The sequence below is a fragment of the Zea mays genome, chromosome 10, assembly GCF_902167145.1.
Source record: "Zea mays cultivar B73 chromosome 10, Zm-B73-REFERENCE-NAM-5.0, whole genome shotgun sequence".
In the NCBI taxonomy this organism is placed as follows: Eukaryota; Viridiplantae; Streptophyta; class Magnoliopsida; order Poales; family Poaceae; genus Zea; species Zea mays.
In genome coordinates this window covers 79012837-79030533 of record NC_050105.1, presented here as the reverse complement: position 1 = coordinate 79030533, position 17697 = coordinate 79012837, and the positions used below count along the sequence as shown (strand labels likewise).

Below are 17697 nucleotides of genomic sequence, written 5' to 3'. Positions count from 1 at the left end.
CCATCGTACCCATATGGGATGTCACAGTACCCTGCCTGGGGCACCCCAAAATTCAGTACTTGATAGGTTGGGACCACCAGTGCAAGACCGACTGGGTTCACCTCAATTTGGTCACCAGACACAGGTCCATCAAGATTGTCGGACTACTCATCGACCGATCCGACATGGGAACATGGAGAGAAAATATATATGAGCACCAAGAGGACGATATACAAAGATATCATCAAGATAGGTACAACGGATATCGTCATACAGGGGAACAATGAAGGGTCGATGATTTATTGTAAATCGCCCAAGACAAATGAGGAGAAAGATACAGGAGCAACAACAAAGCAGTTAACCCGAAATACTCCATGCCCCGATGATGTTCATCGGGCCTAACACGGTCTTAAAAGCGCAAATTGCATTGCCTGAGAACAAAGGAGAGTAGAGAAGAAGAGGTAGAGAAAATATTTAATGATACACATCCGCAGTACCCCACCACCACAAAAAGAGGTGGAGACCGAAGGCCGTCGATGCAACTCAAGCGGCCACGAAGACAGAAGACGAAACAACAGCTATGCAACTCTCTGCAGATACGGCAGACCGTTCGACTCCAGCAGCCAAACCGTCCGAGCACAGAGCGAACCGTCCGACCCCTGAGTCCGGACCGTCCGCACCTCACCAGGAAACCTCTGACGGCGCACAACACCTGTGGACAAAGGTAACATTGAGGAGGAGGACCTACTGAGAGAGGATCTGGTCGACTGTGGAGCCTCGCCTGAGCACGCAAAAAATTAGGTAAGCAGGATGACGAGTTGATCAAGACTATCTTAGCGGCATCGAAGGCGACCGTCCGATCAAGGCCGTTACAAGATCACACATTCACACAACAATATCATCCTAATATTTAGCAATACACTTAAAGCAGATGTTGTCACATCGAGTAGATTTCAGCCTGCACCAGTGCTTTTGGTTCGCTCAGCTTCCCCAAAAAGCAGTGGGCATGTGTTGAGCACCATTTGTGGCAACTAGCCATGGCCGGACGGTCCGGCATTGAGGCCCGGACAGTCCGGCCTGCGGAGAGTCCGTCTATAGGCGTCGACGGTCCGCAATATGATTAGATCGGACAGTTAAACTTCTATCTCTTCACGTGTTTATCCCTCTAATCTCGCGGGAGTCGTTGGAGAATGTCTAGGAACGGGTCTAAACCCTCCTTATATATTTGAAGGGGTACGACCGATTGAAACACCAACAATCGATCAAACAATCAATATATCTTTCGTTCTTTACATTTTTTCCTAGGAGTCGACAGTAACATAGTTTTCTCTCTCTAATCTTCACATCTCTCCGACTCTACGTCGTTTAGAGGCATCTTGGCCCTTGGGTGGCCTACCAACCCAAAGACAAACCCTAGAATCTCTCCTCCTCGACGGGGACCCTCCCGGGAGCGAGATCCAGGTGTTGTTGCGAACTTCGTTGCCTCTGCGCACGAGCGAACCGTCCGGCTCGTCAGCATAAACCTTAGCCTTTGTGCCAGATCATGAACCGTTCGGTCGCAGACTGTTAGTGCTTCGCAGAGAGTACCGCCGTCGGTATAAATCACAGTGATGGACGTCCGGATCAACACCAACGCGATTGCCGTTTCTAAACTAGATCTAAACATGTTTTTTGGGTGCTACCCATTTTCTTGCTACAGAAGTCGCAACACATCTTGGAACACAAGTTGGTCCGGCCATTGTAATTGCTACGGGCACACAGCGAAACGCCCGGCCTTTGTTACTCAAAGTCGAGAAGCGCCGTCTTCCCCCTTTCCAACCTCAAGTCTACAGTCTACACCGAATCCATCCCCCATCGCCGCCGCCGCCGCCGCCGACGACGACGATGGCAAGCCTACTCCGGCGATCTGCCGTACCCGCGCGCCAGCTCCTCCTCCTCCCGCGCCATTTCGCCGCCGCCGGCTCCGCCCCCGCCTTGTCCCGCTCGTTCTCCCGCTTCAACCCCCGAGACGACAGCTCTATGTAAAACCCTACTCACTTCCCCCATTCTCTGTTCAACCTTCTGCAATGCAATTTAAGACTGACGCCTCTGGATGTGTGTTTTTCTCAGGTTCGATCCACCGGAGCCGCCGGTGAACTGGGGCGTGAGCATAGTTCCGGAGAAGAAGGCTTACGTTGTGGAGAGATTCGGGAAGTATCTCAAGACCCTCGGCTCCGGGTTCCACCTCCTGATCCCCGCCGTCGACCGTATTGCCTACGTGCACTCGCTCAAGGAAGAGACCATCCCTATCCCTCACCAGAACGCCATCACCAAGGACAACGTCACCATACAGATTGACAGCGTCATCTATGTCAAGGTAATACTGCCTCCCCTTGTTCGCCTGTGCCTGTGCGGTATGCACACAAATTGTTGAGGGTTCAGTTGTTGCCGGTAGATCAGGCCATCAGGGATGGGTGGATGTGACACTTCATACGGTAAAAGTTAGTGTCAACTGAATTGATCCAGCTTGTGATTTGCCTGGTGTAGTATAGGTGGCTCCTGTATTTAGTTAATTGAACTTTCAATTGAAGATGGTTGGAACACTGTGATGCATTAAGGATGGTTTCTATGCGAATTTCATGATTTCTTGTTTCCTGTTTTGGTTTGTGTAGTATATAAAATTGAATGACTTTGTGTTGTGAAGCCTAAACAGTGAAATTTCGGTGTCAAATCTTATTTTGCATGCATTAGTTGACACTGGGTCTCTCTTCAACACCTGACTTGTCTCTGCAACATACGATGATGCCATTTTATAAATCCCAAGACAAAAATATTTAGGTTATATGACCATTCGCAAAGCAAAGCTCAGGCCATTTCCAATGATGATTCAGTACCTCCTTGAATCTGGAATTCAGGATAAGGCACCCTGTTGTTGGTAGACATTGCCACTTTGCCTAGTATGAGTTGGGTAGTTATTATGGAGTTCATTGTAATGCCTGGGACAATGGATGCAGATTGATACTCTTGTGCACTCTTTTGTATGGGTTCAATGATATTGTATCCTTCTGGCTAAACTACATTGTATATTGTACCACCATTCGTCATCAAGATGCCTAGGCACATTCTCAATGACTGCAGCAAGTTCAAGATCCCACACAATTCCCATGCATGAACTTTTAGACTAGTGCTTTTGTAGATATTTGCATCTAATCAAAACCCAATTCAGTGTCAATGTTTTTTTATGGGAAAGCTTTATGTGATGATGAGTTGTTGTGACTGTAAATTCTTTTCTTGCGATCTAATGTTTGTTGGCCCAATCTTTGTTTACTTTGTTAGCTGCTGAGTTGTTGTGATTGTTAATTGATGGTGATACAAATGTTTTCCCGATTAACATAGGACTACATCAAGGTTCAGCTTTGAACCCTTATCTATTTTCCTAAGTGATAGATGAGGTCACGAGGGATATACAAGAAGATATCCCTTGGTGTATGCTTTTCGCTGACGATGTAGTTCTAGTAGATGAAAGCCGGGAAGGAGTAAATAGAAAGCTAGAGTTATGACGTCAGACCCTAGAGTCAAAAGGATTTAGAATTAGCAGGACCAAAACCGAGCATATGAGATGTGTCTTTGGTACTACAATTAGTGAGGATGGAGATGTAAGTTTGGGAGGCCAGGTAGTACCAAAGGACACCTTCCGTTATTTGGGATCGATGCTACAGAGAGATGATGATATTGATGAAGATGTTAGCCATAGAATCAAAGCGGGGTCCGGGGTGGATGAAATGACGTCAAGCATCGGGAGTCCTATGCGACAAGAGAGTGCCACAGTTGAAAGGCAAGTCCTACATGACAACGATTAGGCCTGCTATGTTATATGGGGCTGAGTGTTGGCCTACTAAGAGACGGCATATCCAACAACTAAGTGTCGCAGAGATGCGTATTTTGTGTTGGATATGTGGGCACACAAGATTGGACCGAGTGAGAAACGATGACATACGCGATCGGCTAGGAGTAGCGCCTATTGAAGAAAAGCTTATTCAACACCGGTTGAGATGGTTTGGGCATGTCCACCGGAGACCCCCAGAGGCACCGGTGCATAGAGGCATCATAAGATGGGACAATAATGTGAAGAGAGGTAGAGGTCGACCAATCTTGACATGGGAGGAGGCAATTAAAAGGGACTTGAAGGAATGGAATGTCCCAATGGAGTTGTGTTTGGATAGAAGTGCTTGGAAAGAAGCTATCCACGTGCCCGAACCGTGATTAGGCCTTTTTTCCTTTTAGTGCTCTCAAAAGCTTTTCCCCTCCCCTTTCTCTTTCTCTTTCTCTTTTTGGTGACATCTTGTTGGGTTTCAACTCTAGCCTACCCCAACTTGCTTGGGACTAAAAGGCTATGTTGATGTTGATGTATTTTATGTCATTTGAGGTAGAGTGGCTGTTTGGCCCTAATGCTTTATTCTGGTTTTGTTTTAGACGATAGGATAACAAACATTATATTTGGCACAGGAACTTATGAATGAATGTACTCCCGCAGTTCCAAACTATAAGATGTTTTAGCTTTTTTAGATACATTATGTTTACTACGTATCTATACATAGTGTATATCTAAGTGCATAGCAAAAGCTATGTATCTAGAAAAGCCAAAACATCTTATATTTTGGAATGGAGGCAGTATAATTCAATCCATTCTGTTTTGATGTAAAGTCACTATCCATCTGTGTTTTTTGTAAGTTCTGTAAGCATTACTGTGGTATGTGCATGTGTTATTCTTAGCACCATCGAGTTGCGTGACCTGCAATGTTCTTGGTCAAATTTGGAAATTCCTACACAGTGAAGTTTTCTCTTCAGGCTTTGGAGTGCTGACTGCTGAGCTAAACCTCATTATTCTGTTGAAATTTGCAGATCATGGACCCCTACCTTGCTTCCTATGGTGTGGAGAATCCAATCTATGCTGTCCTACAACTTGCACAAACAACCATGAGAAGTGAACTCGGGAAGATAACCTTAGATAAGACTTTTGAGGAGAGAGATGCATTAAATGAGAAAATTGTGGTATGGATTCTTATTCCCATCTTGATTTCTTTGTCCAACTTTCCATACCATACATTTGGGTTGCGAAAAAGTTAAAACACATCAGGTTTTGTACTCTTTTGATTAATAATCTCTCCATATTGTTTCTGTATTACCATCCATGTAATATTTTTGGATCATATGAAGAGATCATTCCAATTGGTATCCTAGTGGAAATATGGTATGTGTTTGCATATATTACCCTGACAGGAAAGTGAATGCCATTGCATTAGATGATATCTATGAGGGTCAATGCTTTACCAAACTATGATATAGTCTACTTGAAACATATGGAAGCAGTTGGAATTTTAACATGTTATTAGTTTGGCTCATTGTTTTTACGGTAGAAGTAACAGGATGGCTAGGCTTAACCTGATCATCCTAGCTTTCAACAACAGCTATTTGGATAATCACATTATTTATTTAAGCTACTGTTTGAAGAAACTTGTAAATTTGTTCGATAAATTATGATTGATTTACCATTGAACATTTGCTGTTTATTATGATTTTGTATTATGTTTACAATGAATGGTCCATTGATAGTCCAAACAATCTGAAGAAGCAATAAACTTGACTACAAAAAGCTTCTTAGATGTGGTCATGTGGTAGCTGTTCAGCTGTTGTTCCTCTCTCTCTCCCCCTCTCCCTCCCTCTCTCTCTACCTTTGTCTCTCTTTGTTCATCAGAGGTGCATGTATTTCTGTTGGCTACTACTAAACATCTGGCTAATGTTTTATGTCAATTGTCTGCAGAGTGCCATCAATGAAGCAGCCACAGATTGGGGCCTGAAGTGTATCCGCTATGAGATCAGTATGCCGTCTTTTCCTGTTTGAGCATTAGAGCTATAATACACGCATTGTTTCAAATGTCAATGTTTTAAATTTGACAATGCAGGGGACATAAATCCTCCAGCAGGGATTAGGCAGGCTATGGAGATGCAGGCTGAGGCAGAAAGGAAAAAACGCGCTCAAATCCTTGAGTCAGAAGGGATGAAACAGGCCCAAATCCTTGAATCAGAAGGGAAAAAGACTGCCCAGATCCTTGAATCTGAAGGTGATGACTGCACAACCTTATTACCTTTTTATCTTAATATGTGGTTTAATTCTTCATACTGAAATATTGATAGGATGGCCTTTAATGTCCTCAGCTTTTGAGAGATGTATTTAATTTGATATATGGGGGGTTGAACTGTGTCTGACATTTCTTTTGTTGTACCAGGAGCTATGTTGGATCTAGCAAACCGTGCCAAGGGTATGCGACATTCCACACACCTTATTACAATGTTCTCATTTTCTTTTGTAAAACCATTCAACATGCATTATTCCGCCACCGTTTTACCTTATTTGATGATGGCTATTGGTGCTGTTAAACTGAACATTGTAAATATTTGTAATTTTTTCTTCTTCTAAAGGGTCTTACATTTCTTTATCCCCTCCATTATTAGAATTTACTTATTCTGGCTATCAACACCAGGTGCGGCTGAAGCAATTCTTGCCAAGTCAGAAGCTACTGCTCGTGGAATGAGATTGGTTTCAGATGCGATGACAACTGAAGGCAGTGCCAAGGTATCGAGGATTCTTGGCTATCAAAATGGTACTAAGTAGTAGCTACAACATTTTGTGCTCTTAAATGCTAACAATGTTATATTTATGTGCTAGGCTGCTAGCCTGAAACTTGCAGAGCAATACATCGAAGCATTCTCAAATCTGGCACAAAAGGTGAGATTGTCATAGCTCTGTGACTCTTTTTTGTATGTGTCCACCTCCTTTTGTGAATTTGCTGATGTTTTTTTTTTCAAATCCAGACAAATACAATGCTTCTTCCAGGTGATAGTGCCAGCCCAGCATCTTTCGTGGCCCAGGCAATGAAGACGTATGAGCAAATCCATTCCCACAGCCAGGCATTAAAGAGCCACCCCCAGATAGAAGAGCTGAAGGAATCAGGAGAGACCAGTCCTGCTCCATCTTCTGAGGCGAGCAAGACACCACCACTCATTGAGGAAGCAGATTCTAACCAGACCTTCTCACTGCAACGCCCCAAGAACAAGCAGTGAGCTTCGCTCAAGTGTTTGAAGTCCTTTTTTCTATCTGTTGTTCTGAAACATGAGTGCCACTGAGAAACACCACTAGTAGGTTTTAGTTTTCTTTAGTCTGAGAGAGCTGATATGTGGCGGAGAAGGGATAGACCCCTAGGCATTTGGTTTCTGGGAGCTAAATGCGACCGGAGAGACCTAGAGAGATTTTGATTCTCGTGAAGGTTATACTTTGGTTCCTTGTTGGAATGAAGTTTGTAAAAAGGCAAGGTTGGGTTAACGTTGGTTAGACAAAATGCATAAATGCTTAAGTTATTTCTTTCTTGCTGAGCTTGACTACATATATTTTCAAGGATTTATTTCTGTTTATTTGCGAAACCTAATTTGATCGATATCTAATATCTGCTATTGCAGTGGGCTACGAACACTGTTTACATCGTTTCACTGTTAATTCCGGAAAGGGAAAAGTCAAAGCATCTAGGTTATACTTTTGTTTTGGTGATTAATGATAATCAGCTTGTTTCCTTGAATTTAATCCGTACCGTCTCTATAGATTGCAGCTGAAGTAGAGTCAGCTTTAATTTGAAGCAGAGTCAGCTTTAATTTGAAGTGAACAACTTAAATATAAGATTATTATGATTAGCATATGTTTTGTAAAAATAAGTTAAGTTAGGCCATAATAATAAAAGGTGATTGAGCTTATATGATATTTATGCCCTTATTTATGGAATTCAACGTTAGTTTTCAAATGATAGATGAGAAGGTTAAGAGTCAGTTTGGTTTTAAGTGCCAAAGGAATTGTTGGCACTTGACTACTTGTGTAGTAATTTTAAGTGTCGTAGTAATAAAATCTTTATTTTCCTAATCTTTATTTTCCTATAGTCATACAGTAAAATAGGCATTAAACGTGGTGGTACATGCTCGTGAAAAACTAGTTATAGGTAGTCTAAGAGAATCTACAAAAAGTTTAAAACAAAATCTAGCTTAAAAGCGATTGAAAGTGAATAAATTGGTGCTGCTGCAATAGCACTAGGCGTGTTCGGTGCACATCGGACACAACATTAAACAAAAGTGTGCCCTATTGTGTCTGAAAGGAACATCGACGTGTTTAGTGTACACTGGATAACACTTACAGAGCTTATAGAAGTGGTTTAAAGACACTTGTACTCACCAAATGTGTCTGGTTTACCACCAGATGATACTCGGAGAGCATGTAAATTGTGTCTAAGAAATCGAGTACTAAACAGACGCGTACAGTGTGCCATCGGGCATGGTGATTAGAGAGATATGCAATTATGCACTCGAGACTGTACTCATGGAACGTGTCTGAAAGTCGCCTAGAGGGGGGTGAATAGGCGAAACCTGAAAATTATAACTTTAAACCCAGACTTGATCCCTTGATTAGTGGTTAGAACAATATGCACAATTATCGGAGTGTAAAAACTAAGTTCTTTGCTTGCAAAGAGTGTTGCTTTCAAAGAATGCGGAATTGACAAATCAATACAACTAATAAGTTTATGAAGAATGAAGCAAGAGGGCTTAGATAAGAAGAGCAATAACACAAGTTCTTTCTTGCAAGGCGTTTGCTTCTCTAAATGAGAATTTAACTTCAAGCAACACAAAATAATATTAGCAAAGAATAGTGCAAGAGAACTTGGAGAGAAAGAAAACAGACAAATCACAAGCAATAAACACAAGAGACACGGGTGATTTGTTTTACCGAGGTTCGGTTCATCAAGAACCTAATCCCCGTTGAGGAGTCCACTAAGGACGGGTCTTTTCAAACCTTTCCCTCTCTCCACCGATCACCAAGACCGGCGAGTGCTTCTTCTTCTTTGTCAACAAAAGACCGAAGTCTCCGCAAGGCCAACCACAAAGATAAGGGGTTCTTGCTAGCTTTACAATGAATGGAAGTCAAAACTCCACGCTCAAATGATCACAAGATGTAGCACACACTTTCTCTCAATGATTCTCATAAGGCACTATTGCTAAACTTACACGAGTAGCTCTTTTTGCTAGACCTCTCTTTTGTGGCACTTGTGTTGATTATGGTGGTCTAAATCTTGTATATAAGATGGATCAATGAATGGAGGTGATTGGGAGGGCTTGGATATGTCAATTATATATGACTTGGAATGTTGCTCGGGCTCCCCTGCCTTGAAATGGCCGGTTGGGGTGGTATTTATAACCACCAACTATCTTGTAGCCACCAACTATCTTGTAGCCACCACGTCAGCCAACCGTTAGGGTTAGGAGCTGGTCGATCGTTGGAGGCTTTGTCCTCATGTGGCATTGGACAGTCCGGTGCCGCACCGGACAGGAACTGTTCACTGTCCGGTGCGCCTCTGACTATGCGCTCTGACTCTGCCACGCACTGTTCCTCGCGTCAGGTACTTTTACAGTCGACCGTTGCGCGAAGTAGCCATTCCTCCGCTGGCACACCGGACAGTCCGGTGATTTTTAGCAGAGTGCGCCTGTTGAAACTCGAGAGTGGCTAGTTGGACTCAGTACGGTCCTGGTGCACCGGACACTGTCCGGTAGCACACCGGACAGTCCGGTGCGCCAGACCAGAGCACATTGAGTTTCTTCGCTCATTTAAATTTGATCCCTAACTTCAATCTTTTATTGGTTTGTGTTGAACCTTTATGCACCTGTAGAACATATAATCTAGAGCAAACTAGTTAGTCCAATATTTGTGTTGGGCATTCAACCACCAAAATTAATACTGGGAAAAGGTTAACCCTATTTCCCTTTCAATCTCCCCCTTTTTGGTGATTGATGCCAACACAAACCAAAGCAAATATGTAAGTGCAGAATTGAACTAGTTTGCATAAGGTAAGTGCATAGGTTACTTGGAATTAAACCGATTTATAGTTTCACTAGATATGATGGATTGCTTTCTTTTATTTAATATTTTGGACCACACTTACACCACTTGTTTTGTTTTTGCAAATTCTTTTTTGAAAGTCTAAAATCCTTTTGCAAATAGTCAAAGGTATATGAATATGATTGCAAGAAGCTTTTTCAAGATTTGAAAATTTTTCCCCCTTTTCAAATGCTTATCCTTTGACTAAACAAAACTCTCCCTTAATAAAATTCTCCTCTTAGTTTTCAAGAGGGTTTTAATAGATACCAAATTTTTGAAAGACTATCTTTTAAATATATCAATTGAAGAATAAACATACCAATTTGAAATATACCAATTAAGAAAATTTTAAAACAAAAATTAGATGATGGTGCAGTCCTTTTGCTTTGGGCTTAATACTTTCTCCCCCTTTGATATTAATCGCAAAAAATGGAGACTCTTAAGAGCCCTTTTATCTTTTCTCCCCTATTGATAAAAGAAATATAGGTGAAAGATTATACCAATTGGAGAGATGGCGGAATACCGGCAAAGGGTAAATAATACCGATGGAGTTGAGTGGAAGCGTTGTCTTTGCCGAATACTCCATTTCCCTTTCAATCTAAGACTAATACAAGAAATACTCATGGAAACCTATTAGTCCTAGCCTTGGCACAAGAAGAATAAGAAATATGTATGTGTACCAAATGAAAGAGATATGATCAAAAGATATGTCAATTAAGCTTTATCATAGTTCTATATAATATAGATTGTTCCCCCTAAATATGTGTGAAAGGGAATTAGGCTTACACCTATTTCCTAATTGATTTTGGTGGTTGAATTTCCCAACACAAATAATTGGACTAACTAGTTTACTCTAGTCTATAAGTTATACAGGTGCCAAAGGTTCACACTTAGCCAATAAAAAGACCAAGAAATGGGTTCAACAAAGAGAGAAAGGGATAACTGAAGGCTGCCCTGGTCTGGCGCACTGGACTGTCCGGTGCACCAGGGGACTCCAAGCCAAACTTCACACCTTCGGGAATTTTCAGAGGCGCTTCGCTATAATTCACCGGACTGTCCGGTGCACCACCGGACAGTGTCCGGTGCTCCAGGGGAGAGCGACTCTGAACTCGCCAGCTTCGGATTTCCGCTCCGCTATAATTCACCGGACATGTCCGGTGCACACCGGACTGTCCGGTGAGCCAGCGGAGCAACGGCTACTTCGCGCCAACGGTCGACTGCAGGCGCATTAAATGTGCGCCAGCGCGCGCAGAAGTCAGAGCACGCGCGGGTGGCACACCGGACAGTCTACATGACTTGTCTGGTGCACCACCGGACAGCCAGGCGGGCCCACACGTCAGAGCTCCAACGGTCGGAACCCAACGGCCTGGTGACGTGGCTGGCGCACCGGACAGTGTCCGGTGGCGCACCGGACTGTCCGGTGCGCCATGCGACAGCAGCCCTCACCAAACGGCTAAGATTCCAAGCCGACCCTAAGGAAGCTCACCTTACGGCCGTAAAACGAATCTTGAGATATTTAGTTTATACTCCTAAGTTTGGGCTTTGGTATCCTAGGGGATCCACTTTTGATTTAATTGGTTATTCGGATGCCGATTGGGCGGGGTGTAAGATTAATAGAAAGAGCACATCGGGGACTTGCCAGTTTTTGGGAAGATCCTTGGTGTCTTGGGCTTCAAAGAAGCAAAATTCCGTAGCCCTTTCTACCGCCGAGGCCGAGTACATTGCCGCAGGTCATTGTTGCGCGCAACTACTTTGGATGAGGCAAACCCTTAGGGACTATGGTTACAAATTAACCAAAGTTCCTCTTCTATGTGATAATGAGAGTGCAATCTGCATGGCGGATAATCCCGTTGAGCATAGCCGCACTAAACACATAGCCATTCGGTATCATTTTCTAAGGGATCACCAACAAAAGGGAGATATCGAGATTGCATATATTAATACTAAAGATCAATTAGCCGATATCTTTACCAAGCCACTAGATGAACAAACTTTTAACAAACTTAGGTATGAGCTAAATATTCTTGATTCTAGGAACTTCTTTTGTTGATTTGCACACATAGCTCATTCATATACCTTTGATCATGTCTCTTTCCTGTGCTATGACTAATGTGTTTTCAAGTAAATTTCAAACCAAGTCATAGGTATATTGAAAGGGAATTGGAGTCTTCGGCGAAGACAAAGGCTTCCACTACGTCACTCATCCTTCGCCGTTGCTCCGAGCATCTCTCCGTCTTTGGTATAATCTTCACTCGTATTTTATTTGCCAAAGGGGAGAAAGTAGTTAGCAAAGGGCTTATATCTCACTCAAGTATCTGTTTTTGGCGATTCATGCCAAAGGGGGAGAAAGTATTAGCCCAAAGCAAAAGGACTGCACCACCACCACCACCACCACCTAATTTTAAAAAGAATTTCTCAATTGGTATGATTTTCAAATTAGTATCTCATTGTGTTCCAAAAAAAGGGAGAGGGGTATTATTTTCAAAATCAATATCTTAAAACCCTCTTGAACACTAAGAGGAGGAATTTATCAAGAGGGAGTTTTGTTTAAGTCAAAGGCAAAGCATTTGAAACAGGGGGAGAAAATTTCAAATCTTGAAAATGCTTCGCAAAATCTTATTCATTTACCTTTGACTATTTGCAAAAGGACTTTAAAAAAATTTACAAAAGAATTTGCAAAAACAAAACATGTGGTGCAAGCGTGGTCCAAAATGTTAAAAATGAAGAAACAATCCATGCGTATCTTATAAGTATTTATATTGGCTCAAATTCTAAGTAACCTTTGCACTTACAATTATGCAAATTAGTTCAATTATGCACTTCTATATTTGCTTTGGTTTGTGTTGGCATCAATCACCAAAAAGGGGGAGATTGAAAGGGAATTAGGCTTACACCTATTTCCTAATTGATTTTGGTGGTTGAATTGCCCAACACAAATAATTGGACTAACTAGTTTACTCTAGTCTATAAGTTATACAGGTGCCAAAGGTTCACACTTAGCCAATAAAAAGACCAAGAAATGGGTTCAACAAAGAGAGAAAGGGATAACCGAAGGCTGCCCTGATCTGGCGCACCGGACTGTCCGGTGTGCCACCGGACAGTGTCCGGTGCACCAGGGGACTCCAAGCCAAACTTCACACTTTCGGGAATTTTCAGAGGCGCTTCGCTATAATTCACCGGACTGTCCGGTGCTCCAGGGGAGAGCGACTCTGAACTCGCCAGCTTCGGATTTCCGCTCCGCTATAATTCACCGGACATGTCCGGTGCACACCGAACTGTCCGGTGAGCCAGCGGAGCAACGGCTACTTCGCGCCAACGGTCGACTGCAGGCGCATTAAATGTGCGCCAGCGCGCGCAGAAGTCAGAGCACGCGCGGGTGGCACACCGGACAGTCTACATGACTTGTTCGGTGCACCACCGGACAGCCAGGCGGGCCCACACGTCAGAGCTCCAACGATCGGAACCCAACGGCCTGGTGACGTGGCTGGCGCACCTGACAGTGTCCGGTGGCGCACCGGACTGTCCGGTGCGCCATGCGACAGCAGCCCTCACCAAACGGCTAGTTTGGTGGTTGGGGTTATAAATACCCCCAACCACCCCACATTCAAGTCATCCAAGTTTTCCACCTTCCAACTACTTACAAGAGCTCTAGCATTCAATTCTAGACACACTCAAGTGATCAAATCCTCTCCAAATTCCACACAAAGCCCTAGTGACTAGTGAGAGAGATTTGTTGTGTTCTTTTGAGCTCTTGTGCTTGAATTGCTTTTTTCCTTTGTCAATCTTTCTTGAGATCAAACTCACTTGTAATTGAGGCAAGAGACACCAATTGTGTGGTGGTCCTTGTGGGAACTTTGTGTTCCATTTGTTTGAGAAGAAGAAGCTCACTCGGTCCGTGGGACCGTTTGAGAGAGGGAAAGGGTTGAAAGAGACCCGGTCTTTGTGACCACCTCAACGGGGAGTAGGTTCGCAAGAACTGAACCTCGGTAAAACAAATCCGCGTGTCACACATCTTTATTTGCTTGCGATTTGTTTTGCACCTTCTCTCGCGGACTCGATTATATTTCTAACGCTAACACGGCTTGTAGTTGTGATTAAGTTTGTAAATTTCAGATTCGCCCTATTCACCCCCCTCTAGGCGACTTTCAATTGGTATCAGAGCCCGGTGCTTCATTAGAGCCTAACCGCTCGAAGTGATATTGGGAGAACACGCCAAGAAGGAGATGGAGATCGGTGACAAGCCCAGTACAAGCCATGGGAAGGCTTCATCGGAAGAGTCACGCAAAAAGGGGAAAGGGAAGGAGAAGAAAGCCTCTTCCCACAAGTCGCATCGGAGCGGCGACAAGAAAAAGAAGATGAGGAAGGTGGTCTACTACGAGACCGATACTTCATCACCTTCCGGCTCCGACGCGCCCTCCGTAACTTCTAAGCGCCATGAGCGCAAGAAGTTTAGTAAGATCCCCCTACGCTACCCTCGCATTCCTAAACATACGCCTTTACTTTCCGTCCCATTAGGCAAACCACCAACCTTTGATGGTGAAGATTATGCTAGGTGGAGTGATTTAATGCGGTTTCACCTAACCTCACTCCACAAAAGTATATGGGATGTTGTTGAGTTTGGTGTACAGGTACCATCCGTAGGGGATGAGGATTATGATGAGGACGAGGTGGCCCAAATCGAGCACTTCAACTCCCAAGCCACAACTATACTCCTCGCCTCTCTAAGTCGAGAGGAGTATAACAAAGTGCAAGGATTAAAGAGCGCCAAGGAAGTTTGGGACGTGCTCAAGACCGCGCACGAGGGAGATGAGCTAACCAAGATCACCAAGTGGGAGACGATCGAGGGGGAGCTCGGTCGCTTCCGGCTTCGCAAAGGGGAAGAGCCACAAGACATGCACAACCGGCTCAAAACCTTGGTGAACCAAGTGCGCAACCTCGGGAGCAAAAAGTGGGATGACCACGAGATGGTTAAGGTTATTCTTAGATCACTTATTTTCCTTAACCCTACACAAGTTCAATTAATTCGTGATAATCCTAGATATACACTAATGACTCCCGAGGAAGTGATCGGGAATTTTGTGAGCTTTGAGTATATGATCAAGGGCTCAAAGAAAATCAATGAGCTAGATGATCCCTCCACATCCGAAGCACAACCGGTTGCATTCAAGGCAACGGAGGACAAGAAGAAGTAGTCTACATCAAGTAGACAACCAATCGACGCCTCAAAGCTCGACAATGAGGAAATGGCGCTCGTCATCAAGAGCTTCCGCCAAATCCTCAAGCAAAGGAGGGGGAAAGATTACAAGCCCCGCTCCAAGAAGGTTTGCTACAAGTGTGGTAAGCCCGGTCACTTTATAGCAAAATGTCCTATTTCTAGTGACAGTGACAGGGCGACGACAAGAAGGGGAGAAGAAAGGAGAAGAAGAAATACTACAAGAAGAAGGGTGGCGACGCTCATGTATGCCGCGAGTGGGACTCGGACGAGAGCTCCTCCGACTCCTACTCCGACGAGGACGCCGCCAACATCGCCATCAACAAAAGAACTTCTCTTCCCCAACGTCGGCCACAAGTGCCTCATGGTCAAGGACGGCAAAAAAGAAGAAGGTTAAATCTAAATCCTCCACTAAATATGAGTCCTCTAGTGATGATAATGCTAGTGATGAGGAAGATAATTTACGTACCCTTTTTGCCAACCTAAACATGCAACAAAAGGAAAAGTTAAATGAATTAATTAGTGCCATGCATGAGAAGGATGACCTCTTGGACACCCAAGAGGACTTCCTAATCAAGGAAAACAAAAAGCATGTTAAGGTTAAAAATGCTTATGCTCTAGAAGTTGAAAAATGTGAGAAATTAACTAGTGAGCTAAGCACATGCCATGATGTTATCAACAACCTTAGAAATGAAAATGCTAGTTTGGTAGCTAAGGTTGATTCAAATGCTTGTAATGTTTCAATTCCCAATCTTAAAGATGATAATGTTGATTTACTTGTTAAGATTGAAGAATTAAATGTTACTCTTGCTAGCCTTAGGATTGAGAATGAGAAATTAATTGCTAAGGCTAAAGAACTAGATGTTTGCAATGTTACAATTTCCAACCTTAGAAGTGAAAATGATATATTGCATGCTAAGGTTGTAGAATTAAAAGCTTGCAAACCCTCTACATCTACCGTTGAACATACTTCTATTTGCACTAGATGTAGAGATATTGATATTGATGCTATTCATGATCATATGGTATTAATTAAGCAACAAAATGATCATATAGCAAAATTAGATGCTAAAATTGCCGAGCATGAACATGAAAATGAAAAATTAAAATTTGCTCGTAGTATGCTTTATAGTGGGAGACGCCCTGGCATTAAGGATGGCATTGGCTTCCAAAAGGGGGACAATGTCAAACTTAATGCCCCTCCTAAGAAATTGTCCAACTTTGTTAAGGGCAAGACTCCCATGCCTCAGGATAACGAGGGTTACATTTTATACCCTGTCGGTTATCCCGAGAGCAAAATTAGGAGAATTCACTCTAGGAAGTCTCATTCTGGCCCTAATCATGCTTTTATGTATAAGGGTGAGACATCTAGTTCTAGGCAACCAACCCGTGCCAAGTTGCCTAAGAAGAAAACTCCTAATGCATCAAATGAACATAGCATTTCATTTAAAACTTTTGATGCATCTTATGTGTTAACTAACAAATTCGGCAAGGTAGTTGCCAAATATGTTGGGGGCAAGCACAAGGGGTCAAAAACTTGTATTTGGGTACCCAAAGTTCTTGTGTCTAATGCCAAAGGACCCAAAACCATTTGGGTACCTAAAGTCAAGAACTAAACTTGTTTTGTAGGTTTATGCATCCGGGGGCTCAAGTTGGATCATCGACAGCGGGTGCACAAACCACATGACAGGGGAGAAGAAAATGTTCTCCTCCTACGAGAAAAACCAAGATCCCCAACGAGCTATCACATTCGGGGATGGAAACCAAGGTTTGGTCAAAAGACTGGGTAAAATTGCTATATCACCTGACCATTCCATTTCCAATGTTTTTCTTGTAGATTCCTTAGATTACAATTTGCTTTTCGTTTCTCAATTATGTCAAATGGGCTACAACTGTCTTTTTACTGATGTAGGTGTCAGTCTTTAGAAGGAGTGATGATTCAGTAGCATTTAAGGGAGTGTTAGAGGGTCAGCTGTACTTGGTAGATTTTGATAGAGCTGAACTCGACACTTGCTTAATTGCTAAGACTAACAAGGGTTGGCTCTGGCACCACCGACTAGCCCATGTTGGGATGAAGAATCTTCATAAGCTTCTAAAGGGAGAGCACATTTTAGGATTAACAAATGTTCATTTTGAGAAAGACATGATTTGTAGCGCATGCCAAGCAGGGAAGCAAGTTGGTGCTCATCATCCGCACAAGAACATCATGACGACTGACAGGCCACTGGAACTCCTACACATGGATCTATTCGGCCCGATTGCTTACATAAGCATCGACGGGAGTAAGTACTGTCTAGTTATTGTGGATGATTATTCTCGCTTCACTTGGGTATTCTTTTTGCAGGAAAAATCTCATACCCAAGAGACATTAAAGGGATTCTTGAGATGGGCTCAAAATGAGTTCGGCTTAAGGATCAAGAAAATTAGAAGCGATAACGGGACGGAGTTCAAGAACTCACAAATCGAAGGCTTCCTTGAGGAGGAGGGCATCAAGCATGAGTTCTCCTCTCCCTACATGCCACAACAAAATGGTGTAGTGGAGAGGGAAAATAGAACTCTA

The 17697-nt window shown here is 43.2% G+C and overlaps 1 protein-coding gene across 1 annotated transcript; it reads left to right on the top strand.

Annotated features, from left to right (window-relative positions):
- The first annotated feature begins 1703 nt into the window (after window positions 1-1703).
- LOC541819 (stomatin 1) lies at window positions 1704-7398 on the top strand. Its single transcript, NM_001111500.1, is given in 9 exon segments — window positions 1704-2000; window positions 2089-2335; window positions 4861-5010; window positions 5780-5837; window positions 5922-6080; window positions 6246-6278; window positions 6501-6592; window positions 6686-6745; window positions 6832-7398. Coding segments are annotated over 9 exon segments (1185 nt in total). The 5' UTR covers window positions 1704-1863; the 3' UTR covers window positions 7081-7398.
- Window positions 7399-17697: the final 10299 nt, after the last annotated feature.